We start from the raw sequence: 12,665 nt of genomic DNA, 5'->3' as shown, positions 1-12,665 counted from the left end.
CATCTAAATTCTGGAAACATCAAACAGATACAGTAAAAATAGTCTTAAAACTAGGGAGTCCAAAGGAATAAATTTCACAAAAGTGCAAGACTTGTACTCTGGAAACTATTAAACATTGTTGAAAGAAATTAAAGAACACGTAAATAAATGGAAAGACATCCCATGTTCATGCACTGGAAGACTTAATATAAGACGGCTATACTCCCCAAACTGACTCACAGATTCAATGCCATCCCTAGCAAGATCCCAGCAGGCTATTTTGCAGAAATTGGCAAGCTGATTCAAACATTCATATGGAAACACAAATGACTTTGTGTTGAAAAAGAAACAATATTGAAAAAGAACAAAGTTGTAGGGCTCACACTTCTGGATTTCCAAATTTAACACAAAGATAGCGTAATCCAGACAGTATGTGGTACTGACATAAGACTAGATATATAGATGAATGGAACAGAATTGAGAGTCCAGAAATAAATCCATCCATTTACAGCCAATTGGTTTTCCACAAGAGTTGCAAGACCATTCAGTAGGGGAAAATAGTGTTTTTAAACATGTTGCTCAGATAACTGGATAGTCTATGTGCAAAAGAATGAAGCTGAACTTCGTAGCCTCATACCATATATAGAAATTAACAAAAAATGGATCACAAGCCACCTAAAATGTAAGAACTAAAACTATGAACTCTTAGAAGAAAACACAGGAGTAAATCTTCATGATCTTGGATTAGGCAATGGTTCTTAAAGCACAAGCAACAAAAGAAAAAGTAGATAAATTGGACATCATCAAAATTAAAAACTCTTCTGCTTCAAAGGGTACCATCAAGAAAGTAAAAAGATAATCCACAGAATGGAAGAAAACTCTTTGCAAATCATGTATGCAGAGTATAAACCCTATAATAAAAAGATAAGCCTATTTTAAAATGGGCAAAGGATTTGGATATACATTTCTACAATTCAGATATACGCATGAACTATAATCACGTGAAAAGATAACATCATTAGCCATTTGGAAAATGCAAGTCAAAGCAGTGAGATACCACTTCCTATGCATTAGGATGACTATAATAAAAAATACAGACAGAACAAGTGTTGGTGAGAATGTAGAGAAATTGTAACCCTTACACATTGCTAGTGGGAGGATGGTGCAGCTGCTTTGGAAAGTGGTTTGGCAGTTTCTCAAATAGCTAAACGTAGATATAGGTATCTATCACAGGCATACAGATCGACATAATATGATTCTGTTTATGTGAAATGTCTAGAATAAGCAAAACCATAGAGACAGAAAGTAGATTAGTGTTTGCTCAGAGCTGGGGGAGGAAAAGGAAGTTCCACGGGGAGTGACTGCCAATGCGCAGGGGGTTTCTTTCTGAGATGATGAAATGTTCTGAAATTAGTGGTGACGGTTGCACAACTCCGTGGATATACTAAAACCACTGAATTACACATGTGAAATGGGTGAATTTTATGGTACATGAATGATATCTCAATAAAACTGTTATTTCAAAACAAAACAAAAATAAACTGAGGGTTCTAGGTGCCCCTAGTGACTCCAACATGGCAGCCTGCGCCCTCTCCGTTTGGCGGACATGGTGAGCTGCAGGAAGGCACCCTCGGCTCCCTGTTCAGTCCCCTTTCCAGCTACTTCCCTCAGAGCACTCCCCAGGCCACTAAGTTCCTGCCCACGATGTCCATACCAGCAGCAAGAATAAGAACGACAACATGGCTAATATTTTTTTGTGAATTGTATTGCTGGGACTGCCACACCACACGTGTGCGAGCCCACCAGAGCTCACCTGGGTTGCTACGGGAAATCTCCTGTCTGCAGAGGGACCTTACAACAGCATCCAAGACCCATGTGATCGTCCCCTACCCCTCACTTCTTGGACCTCAGCTCCCTGACTCATTTCATTCCAGCACACCAGTGAGGTTGCCAGATACAATTCAGGACACCCAGTTACATTTTAAGTTCAGGTAAGCAACAACTTTTTGGGAGATGTCCCAAATACTGCCTTATTCATTGCTCATCTGAAAGTTAAAATTTAACTGGGTATACTGTATTTTTATTTGCTACATCTGGCAACTCCACATGATGGCTTCCACGTCATTCCTGAATCATGTGAACCACACTCTCACCTCAAGATCTTTGCATTTGCTCTTCCTTCTGCCTGAAATTCTCTTCCCCCAGGTAGTCACAAGCCTCCCCTCCACACTTCAGCTCTTTGTCCAAACAGCACCTCATCGTAGGGGTGTCTCCTAAGTACTTTGCATAGAAGAGCAACTTCCACCTGGCACTCCGATGCCCCTTCCCCTGAGCATTCAGTACCACCTGACCCTGTATATCTAGGGGCTGACTGTCTGCTGTACCCTCTGTATTTTGGAGATTCCTTGACGACAGGCCTTCTTTTATTCACTGCTGCATTCCCAGTGCTTAGAACAGGACCTGGCATGGAGTAGGCAGTCTGCTAATAGTTACTGAATGACTACACAAGTGTTGTGCATGGGTTATCTCATAGAATCTTCCTAACAGCCCTATGAGACAAACATTGCCATCAACTGTGTTTCATAGATGAGGGATCTGAGCACAGAAAAGCCAAATAACTCACCCTGAGGCCCACTGCAGGCGCAAGAGACAGGCCCCAAAGCCCACATTCTGACCCACCTCTCTGCGCCAGCAGGGCAGGGGTCGGGGGGCAACTCAGAGAGAGGGTAGCAGGTGTTTCTGACCCCTTCCATGTAGAGTACTCTGGGTTAGATGAAGGAAGGGGCCACTGACATGTCTGAGTGTCTATACTTGCATCAGACACCTTAATCCCGGGATGTAATTACACTACTGCACAATTGTTGTTCAATATAAAGTGTTTCAAATAACCACCTAAGCCTGCATTAATGGAGACGTCTGTGTGGATATGTATATACTCACGTTTACTTCTTCTTGAACGTCAAGATTGCGGAAATTTAAATCGGGTTGCTCTTTTGTAAACTGGTGAAAATAACATTGGTTTCGCACTTCATCAAAGTGCCAGCTGGAGTTTCCATATACACTTAACTAGCAAACAAAGAGAATAGCACATCAGTTGCTTAGCATCATTCACTGATAGTACTGCCACAAAGAAACGATCATTGCCATCCTGGCCCCATGCGGTAGAGTGCACAAATCCTGCGAGTGTTCCTTATAAGGAGAGGCCTAGGCTAAATGAATCCCCCAAGACGCGCCCATTGGCCTGCTGGCTCACAAACATGGTTGCGATGCATTTGTACAGTGGGAGCTGGTCACAGCAAGCACGGCAGCAAACCAGTGCTCCCAAATTCAAGACAAGGCCAACTTAAGGGGAACTGACATATTTTCTTGAATCATCTGTCCAGCCTCTGGACTCCAATTTGTGAAGAAAAGTAAATGGTTAATTTGGGAGAAAGACACATTCCATTGGTGTTGGAGCTTGAGTCCAGATAGAGAATATTTAAAATGTATCCCCAGAAAAATTATTAGAGTAATTCACTTTAAAACTCTACTAATCTCCAGGAATAAAAATCGAGCAACTTCAGGTGTTGGTACCCAGCAACGTTTGACACTGCTGCTGCTAATTTCCTCTTTCTAGACATGCTCCTGTCCATGGCTGCATGACACGCCTCTCCTGGTTGCACTCCTACATCTCTGGCCATTCCTTCTTAGTCTACTCTGTGGGCCCTTAAATGGGAGCATTTCCTGGGGCCCTATCTTAGGCCTTTTGTCCATTTCATGCCAAGGAGAACATCTGGAAAGTTTTAAAACTGGGGGATTGTACATAAATTTCTTTCTTTAGAGTTGGAAGACTTGGTCACACTAGGTCCACATTTCCACAGCAACACCAGGCTGATATCACGTAGTAGCTCCTGCCTTTCAAGGAAATGTACCCTCGCCAGTTCACCCCATGGTCCGCCAGGACACAAACCAGAGTAAGATATTTATAGTGTATATGACCAATAAAAGATCAGTATCCAGGATACAAAAAGAATTCCAGAAAGCAATTTCAAGGGGACAAACAATCCAAAAGAAATTGGGAAAAGAAACTATACAGAGATATTTCACAGAAATGGAAGCTCAAGTGAATAAATGTATGAAAAGATATCCAACAGCATGAGTAATTAATTACTACATTAGTGATTAGATAAATCACCATCAGTAATTAGATAAATGTGAAATTAAACCTCAGTGTGATATTATCTTATGTTCACTCAAAAATTATAAAGTCTGGTGATACCAAGAATTAGTGAGAATGTGTATTTTTTTTTTTAATTTCAGCTCATCATGGGGGTACAAAAGCTCAGGTTATATACATTGTCCATGTCCCGCCCATCCCCCTGAGTCAGAGCCTCAAGCGTGTCTACAGAATGTGTATTTTTTATGCTGCTGGAGGGGATATAAGTTGGTGCAACCACTTTGATAATAAATTTGACATTATCTTGTAGAGCTGAGCATGCAGTATCCTGCACAGTGATTTCACTCCTAGTTGTTTACCTTAAAGAAGCCCTTGTACATGTGCCCCAAGATAGAGTAATGGCAGTGTTTATATTGACATTGTTAATGATAATAAAAAACTGGAAACAGCCCAAGTGCCTGTCAACTGAAGAGTGGATAAGTCAATCACAGAATATTTACACAATGAAATATTACACTACAATGAAAAGGTATGAACACATAGCTACCTGAAACTACATGAATAAATCTTTAAAGTGACGAGTGAAGAAGCTGGTTACAGAAGACTACATGTAGCATGACATTTCTCATAAAGTTCAAAATATGGAAAATGAAACAGTAAAATTTTTTTTAGCATCTGTGTCTTGCTATGTCGCCCAGGCTGGAGTGCGGTGGCTACTCATGGAAGCAATCGTAACTCACTGCAGCCTCCAACTCCTGGGCTCAAGTGATCCTCTTGCCTCAGCCTCCCGAGTAGCTGAGACTACAGTTGTCTGCCAGTGGGCCCAGCTCCAAAAATAAATTTAAAAAAAATACATAGTATATTTGTTATAGGCAAAACAAAAGGTAAGGACTTGGAAACACCCGAACTCCAAGGTAGGGGTGGCCTCCAAGGGGAAGCCCCCTCCCTCCCGGGAAAGGGACAAGGGAGGAGCACAGGTGGTGTGAACAGTGCTGGTAACGTTCAAGTTCTTAACTGGGGGGAGGAGGGTTATGTCACTGATATCCACTATATGATTATATTCCCCACCTTAGATATATATCACATATATTTTAAACAGTTTTACTCAGGTACAATTGAATACAATAAACTGCACACATTTAAAGTGTGCAGGTTGATCAGTTTTGACATATCTAATAGCTACACTCATAAAACAATTACCACAATCAAGACAGTGAATCCATCCTCAGAGTGCTTTGGAATCCCTTCCTCCCCCCACTCTCTACCTCCCTCCCCTCCCTAAACAACCATTAATCGCTTCAGGTCACTATGCTTAGTCTGCATTTTCTAGAGTTTCATGTGAGTGGGATCATGCAGTGTGTACTCTTTTTTTGTCTGGCTTCTCTCACTCAGCACAGTTATTCTGAGATTCACCCACACTGTTGCGTGTACCCATAGTTCATTCCGCTTCATTGCTGGGTAGTATTTCATCACATGGTTACACCATGAAGTATCTATCCACCAATCCCATATTACATATATTTTGTGTGTATTAACTGTTACATTATAAAATGCAACCTTGACTGCAGCAGAGAAGGATCAAAAAATTAGATGACAAAAGACTGTCCTATAAGCAAGAGATGATACAGTTTCAGATATGGGCAGCAATTTTTAAAAGCAAACAATGGATTTGGACTGACTAGATCCGATCCTTAGCCCTTTCATTTACAAACTGTGTGACCTCAGTGTGCCCATCTGCAAAAGGAATTACACCTAACTCATGGGATTGTAGAGTGGATTCAATGAATAACGAATATAAAACACTTAGCGCAGAGCCTGGCACATAGTAAGCATTTAGCAAATGTTTGCTAATATCATTATCATTTTAACAAGTGAGTGGGCTGGAGGAAAATTTAAAGAGGTAAAACTCCCAGGGCTGGCTGCCGGCCTGTTCTCGGGCTGCGTGGTGGCACCATTCCCTGAACCTGGGGGACAGGAGGCTGGGGGAGAAGATCATACAACCAGCCTGGAAACCTGTTGATTCTGTGTCCCTGGGTCATCTGAAAGTTGGTGCCCAGGAGTAAGTGTGTTTAAATGTGGATAGAGAAGGTCAAGAAGAGAGAAGCAGGGACCGGACTGGGGAGAGAAGACCCAGAGGCTCCGAAGAAAGTAGGAGAGGACACAGCCAGAGCAGGTGGACGAGCTGGGCTGGGACAGGAGTGGCGTTCCCAGACAAAATACAGGATGTCCGGTCAAATCTGAATTCCAGATAAACAATGCATAATTTTTTAGTGTAAGTATGGCCCATGCAATATGTTATACTAAAAAATTATGTACTGTTTATCCAAAATTCAGATTTAACTGGGCACCCTGCATCTTTATTTGCTAAATCTGGTCACCGCAAACAGGAGGGACTTGGCCTCTGTTGTAAAAGAAGTGAGTAGGAGGGGGAGGATGGGGTCAGGGGGACTAGATGGCTTCTGTTCTCTCTGTGAAGTCGAGTTTGCTGCCAAGAGTGATAAGGGGCTGAAGCAGGGAGGATGTTTGAAGAGGAGGAGGGAGGGCACGTTGATCAGTTGGATGTAGCAAAATTCCCAAGAAGATTGGATGGCTCAGTTCTGGTGGGGATGATGAATGTGTGATCTCTCCAGAGGCTCAGATACCAAGGGTCAGGCAAAGAGAAAGCAGAAGATTTGGTTCATTTATGGCTAGGGTTTTGTCAGACAGAGGAGACAAAACATCTGAAAGGCAAAGGGGTCTGGCTAGTAGGAAAACAGTTACTGAACTAAGGAGACATGAAATCTAGGTTGGACAGGGTGCGAAGTGAGGGGAAGGATGGAAGAAGAGGCTGAGGGAGTGTATAGGTTTTAATTTTCTAGAACACAACAGCTGGAATGAGAAATCTAAATAATATTTGGAGCCCTAGATACCTTATTTCTATTTCTTTGGGAAAATTTTCCCCTTTCCCATAAATTATATCCATTAATGTCTTTCCTTAAAAGAGCTTTATAAATAATTACTGCAGGTCTGCCCCTTTTCCCTTTGTAAATCAGGCAAGTTGGTACTTACCCAGTTGTTGGGTGGGATGGTTGTGCCGTCTTCATGGGTACAGTCATGCCAGATATAATAATCAGTGTATTTCCCTACCCGTGTCCGACTCAGTTGAAACCAAGTGTGATTATCACTGGTGTGGTTGGGTATGAAATCAATTATTAATTTTAAACCTGATGAGTAAAAACATTCAAAGTTAAGAAAAGATTATATTAAAATAATATATGATGTGGCCATGTGCAGTGGCTCACGCCTGTCATCCCAGCACTTTGAGAGCCCATGGTGGGAAGATTGCTTGAGGCTAGGAGGTTGAGACCAGCCTGGGCAACATAGTGAGATCCCTTCCCTATTTAAAAAAAAAAAAAAGAATAATACATGACACTTAAGGGGGAAAATTCTTTAAAGTATTTGGAGAAATGCTTTTCTCACCCCTCACCCCCATCCCACCCACTTCCCATTTAATTGACCTTTATCATGTATTGCTGCAAGCAGGTTCTCAAAATCTTTCATTGTTCCAAAGATGGGATCAATTTCTCGGAAGTCTTCAATACCATATCTGAAGTCTTTAAGGGATGATTTATAAAATGAAGTAATCCAAATAGTTTTTACATTTAAAGTTGTGATGTAGTCCAGTTTATCTTGAATACCTGAAGGAAAAAGTCAAGGTCATAAATAAATCCTAATTTGTTTATTTTAATTAAAGGATTGAAAACATAACAAATACGCCTAAGATAGAATATTTATATTGAAGGCAGAAATATTTGCAATTTTGTCAACTATGAGTAAAATTCAAATAGCAAGGTCTAGTTGTACAAATAGCATCAAATTAGTCATCTAGCAATAAACTATGCCCTTTAACATAGACGGGTAACATTTTAAAACTCTGCAACTTGTTCATATGTTATATTTAAAACCAAGACTGAAGTGTTGTTACTTCGCATGGTTTCTGAGCACCTAATCTAGGCCAGGTGCTGGGCTAAGCGTCAAAGGAACAAAGAGTAACACGTGCCCCGCTGGTCATGCAGTCTCAGCCACACTGTGCAGACTAGGAGCCACTTGTCATGTGACAAGTCTGGGTTGAGATGTGCTATAAGGGAAAAACACACACCGGATTCTGAAGACCTAGTACAAAAAGAAAGAATGTAAAATATCCCATTAATATTTTTATACTGATTATACATTGCAATGATATATTGGATATGTTGGGACTAAACAAAACATATTAAAATTAATTTTACCTGTTTCTTTTTTCCTTTCCTTAATGTAGCTACTAGAAAATTTATAATTCTATGTGTGGCTTACATTACATTCCCTTTAGACAGTGTCGGTGCAGTAAGTGTAGACAGGCAGGGATGGGATGATGACCATATTAGAGGAAGAGCCGAAGACAGTGCTTTTGGGGGAGCGGGGTGTTAGCTTCTGACTGCCTGGGGCAGAGGAAGCCCCTGAGAGGCAGGGATGGAGAAGGTCACCAGGGTGTCAGCGAGGGGGTCAGAGTGAAGGGCTCCAGGCAAAGCAAAGGAAAGGAGGGACCAGGCACAGACAGGGCATGTTTCAAAAAGGACGACAAAAGTTGCACGGAGCACATGGACTAGAGAAGCCGTGCGACAATGAGATGGAAGGTGAGTTTGTGCCAACATCTGAGGGGCCTTTTGTTCCACTCTCACACTTTAAACTAACTGAATTTGAACCTTTTCCCTTGTTCACTCATAAAGAAGCCAGGAATTTACACAGAAGAGAATGCTAGGCTTGGGTGAGAAAAGCTGTGGAAGTGAAACTCTTTGTATTTCGAACTTATGATTAGCAGACAGTGAGTGTGTTTTTGCTTCTAGTTCAGAGTCCTAAAAGCAGATTCAGAAACTTGAGTCTGATGTTCAATGCCCAGCAACTTTCTGTGTGATCTCCATGTGGCTTCCTAGAATCAGAGACTGTCAGAGGCCCCGCAGCAGGCTGAAGGTCACTAAGACCAAAGCACAAAGTCACCTGACACCTGGGATCTGGGCTTTTCCCCTAGAACAGACTGCTTATTTTTGTCCTCTTTGTGCCTCAATTCCCCCAGATGGGTGGCTGTGAGATCTCACAGAGTATCAGCAGGCAATAAAAGGGTTTTGATCTAAGCCAGAACAGCAGCACGATATTATCTTAAGAATAGACAGACACAAAGTACACAAGAGACCCCAGCCCCACGCTCCAGGGGACAGAAGGCAACCACCAAAAACAAACTGAAATGTGAGATGGTTTCCTCATGACAATAACAACAATAAAACCCCTTCAACCTCAAAGACAAATGCCTATTGACTACAGGAAGTAAACAGTCCCTTGAGGAAAAGTTATTGGAAATGATCAGATCTGATTAGAAACTGCCATGCATATTGGAATTTTTGGTCTATCTAGAAGATTAGGAAGGCAGAGCCAGGAAGTGGAGAGCATAGCTGTGGATTTAGGGATTTTAGGTCCATTCAGTCCAAACAGCACTTTTGCTAAGCACTCGCTGTAGGTGCTAAGGTCACTTGGCAGGGGGAAGGGAAGTCACTTAGGTATGTTACAAGGCAGGATCAAAGGGTGCTAGAAACACAGTCCAAAGCACAAGAGTCTAGGAGGGGAGCGCATGCTCTGATTAGGGAGAGTCGATAAAGATTAACGAAGACAGTGGGTTTGAGCTGGACCTTGAAGGACACATATACTATTCTTCAATTAAGTGACAATGCAGCAAGATTTTAAAAACAGTTAGTTACCAAGGGAAGTTGGTGATTTTAAGAGTTCGTTTGTAACATTTTGAAGATACATTCAACCCATTCCTACTTCCCACACTGATATCATTGTTTTATTTTCTTCCAACCAATTAATATTGTAAAAAAATTATCTTATTGGTTTATTTATTTGTTTTGTATTGTTGCTGTTAACTAGGGTAACCACACCAACAGATTTGCTCACGACAGTCCCAGTTTATGGCTGGCATAATCTTAGTCTTAAAAGTGTCTTCAAAATTAGCCAGGCATGGTGGCGCATGCCTGTAGTCCCAGCTACTCGGGAGGCTGAGGCAGTAGGATCGCTTAAGCCCAGGAGTTTGAGGTTGCTGTGAGCTAGGCTGACGCCACGGCACTCACTCTAGTGTGGGCAACAAAGCGAGACTCTGTCTCAAAAAAAAAAAAAAAAAGTGTCTTCATTTGAGCAAAACATTATAAAGATGTTCTACACAAAACTCCCCAAGAAATTATTAGCTTAGCTTTTAAAAAGTAATTTTTCATTTTTTTCCCCCAGAGATGGGGTCTCTGTATGTTGCTGAGGCTGGACTTGAACTCCTGGGCGCAAGCAATCCTCCCCTACCTCAGCCTCCAGGGTAGCCGGCATTACAAGAGTGCCACTATATCTGGTGAATTTTTCACTTCTCTTTTCTACTAATATGAACATTGTTTCAAACAATCCTTAATTCAAGTAATGATGAATGCACTACTATGCCTTTTTTCCTTACCTTCATTTCCCAGCATTTAAACTTTAAGACTCAGCCTATATACCTTTTGAAAACAACACAATTTTTTTCTAAAATATTATTTATGTTCTATTCACTAATAAACTCTCAGCCACACTACCAAACTAGCCACATCATATACTGGGAAAGCAATTCACAATTGTCACTTGGACACATTCAACTACAAAGTGCACAGAAGCAGGAAACAGATTTTAGGAGGAAACCTGCTCCACGTAAGAAGTTAGACTTGATGTCCAAACAAGCATATGTACTCAGCAGGCGACAAATTAAACAACTCATTTGGCTCTGAGAACTTCAGCAAATAGCTTTTTATCAAGTGGAAGAATTGCTGGGTTCTATTGAGTGATTAAAAAAAAAAATCATCAACAAGGAGAAACTCGGCATGACCGGTCATACTGCAATGTGCTTGCCGAACAACCCTGGCATAATCTGGTTCTGAGGAATGAGAGAGCAGTAAACCAACCTCAGCCTGGCTCTCTCCCTGAACTATCTCAGGGCACTCACCTTTCAGATCTCCGTTCCCATCCTTGTCGCTGTCCTTGAAAGACCTCGGGTAGATCTGGTACATGGGCCCCTCCTGCCACCAGTCAAGGCACTTTGGAGAGATGACGATGATGGTTATGGTGGCCCCAATGAGCACAAGCACGGACGCAATGGTGAGCCAGAAGAGGATCTCCCGGGGGAGCCGGTAGCGGGCCTGGCCTGAGAACTGGAACAGCACCTCCTTGGGCATCCCCGCGTAGGGCCGGATGCCCTGGAAGCTGGGCTCCCGGGAGTCATCGATGCGCACGGTGCTATGCTGGGGGTTGTCTTGTGAGCTGCCTGGATCTGGGTCCTGCTCTAGGTTGTCTTCATTTTGGACAAACCCGTTGTTTATCTGGCCTCCCTTCCTGTTCATCTGGAGGGAGTCTCTCTTGCTTTCGTCCTCAGCCATGTCGCACCGACTTACCCCTTGGAGTGCCTTCCTGCAGCAACGCAGGTGGAAAGGTGGCTTGCGGAATGCTTAATCTTGTTAATGGGCTTTGTGTGGTTTATAAATAAACCTAGCCGGACAAAGTTCATTCAGGGAAGAAAGGGTAAAGGTGAAGGGGGGTTAACAGACATTCTCTTTATACTTGTGAAGCTGGCATAGCTACAGCGACAATGAGAGGGTTGGGACCTGCGGTGGAGCGAGCAGAGGAGAAGCGGAACGGAGAGGCTTGGTTCTCCTGCGCTGCGAGGCGCTGCCTGGCTGAGTACACCGGTGTCACAGCAGCGTTGTGCACAATAGGCAAAAAGTGGGGACAGCCCAAATGTCCATCATTAAATGGCTGGATAAACAAAATGTGGTGTACACACAATGGAATATTATTCAGCCTTAAAGAGGACCGAAATTCTGATACATTCTACAACATGGATGAACCTTAAAAACATTGTGCTGAGTGAAATAAGCCAAACCAAAAAAAGACAAATGTTTTATGATTTCACTTAGATGAGGTACCTAGAGTAGTCAGATTCATAGAGACAGGAAATAGAAAGGTGGTTACCAGGGGTTGGAGGAAGCGGGAAACGGGGAGTTATTGTTCATTGAGTACAGAATTGCAGTTTGGGATCATGAAAAGTGTTCTGGAGGTGGATAGTGGTTATGGCTGCAAAACAGTGTAAATGTACTTAATGCCACTGAACTTAAAAATGGTGTAAGTGGTAAATGTTATGTATATTTTGCCACATTTTTTTAAAAAGCTTAAAGATTTCTCTTTTTAGCTAGGTATAAGAAAAAGAAACAAATACTGAATTTTGCAAGAGGACACAGGCTTTTCTTTATTTTTTGCTTTGAAGGTCTCTTCCTACAATTTCAAGAGGAAGAGGGTCTGGAGACAGAGAACCACAACACTTTGTTACTGCAGCTAATTTTATTTTATTTCTGTTCAAGCCAACCCCATAAAGGTCCATGTATATGCTCAGCTCTGCCCCGGGTGCATTTGGTCTTGTTTTCAGAAAAGGAGGTGTCTGACCATTCTTGGAAGCACT

General features: G+C 42.2%; 1 protein-coding gene across 2 annotated transcripts in view; it reads right to left on the bottom strand.

Moving 5' to 3' along the window:
- Positions 1-11,667, bottom strand: part of SLC3A1 (solute carrier family 3 member 1) — a 42,294-nt gene extending 30,627 nt beyond the window's left edge. For both annotated transcript variants that reach the window (XM_045549516.1, XM_045549517.1), the window contains exons 1-4: positions 11,160-11,667; positions 7,633-7,812; positions 7,184-7,338; positions 2,920-3,045 (exon numbers count right to left, since the gene is read on the bottom strand). In XM_045549516.1, coding sequence (XP_045405472.1) covers positions 2,920-3,045; positions 7,184-7,338; positions 7,633-7,812; positions 11,160-11,589 — 891 coding nt within the window. In that variant the 5' untranslated portion in view covers positions 11,590-11,667. The remainder of the gene's footprint in view (positions 1-2,919; positions 3,046-7,183; positions 7,339-7,632; positions 7,813-11,159) is intronic.
- Between the last annotated feature and the right edge of the window lie 998 nt (positions 11,668-12,665).

Source organism: Lemur catta, chromosome 4, assembly GCF_020740605.2.
Source record: "Lemur catta isolate mLemCat1 chromosome 4, mLemCat1.pri, whole genome shotgun sequence".
NCBI classification, from domain to species: Eukaryota; Metazoa; Chordata; class Mammalia; order Primates; family Lemuridae; genus Lemur; species Lemur catta.
This window is presented reverse-complemented; position numbering and strand designations above follow the sequence as displayed.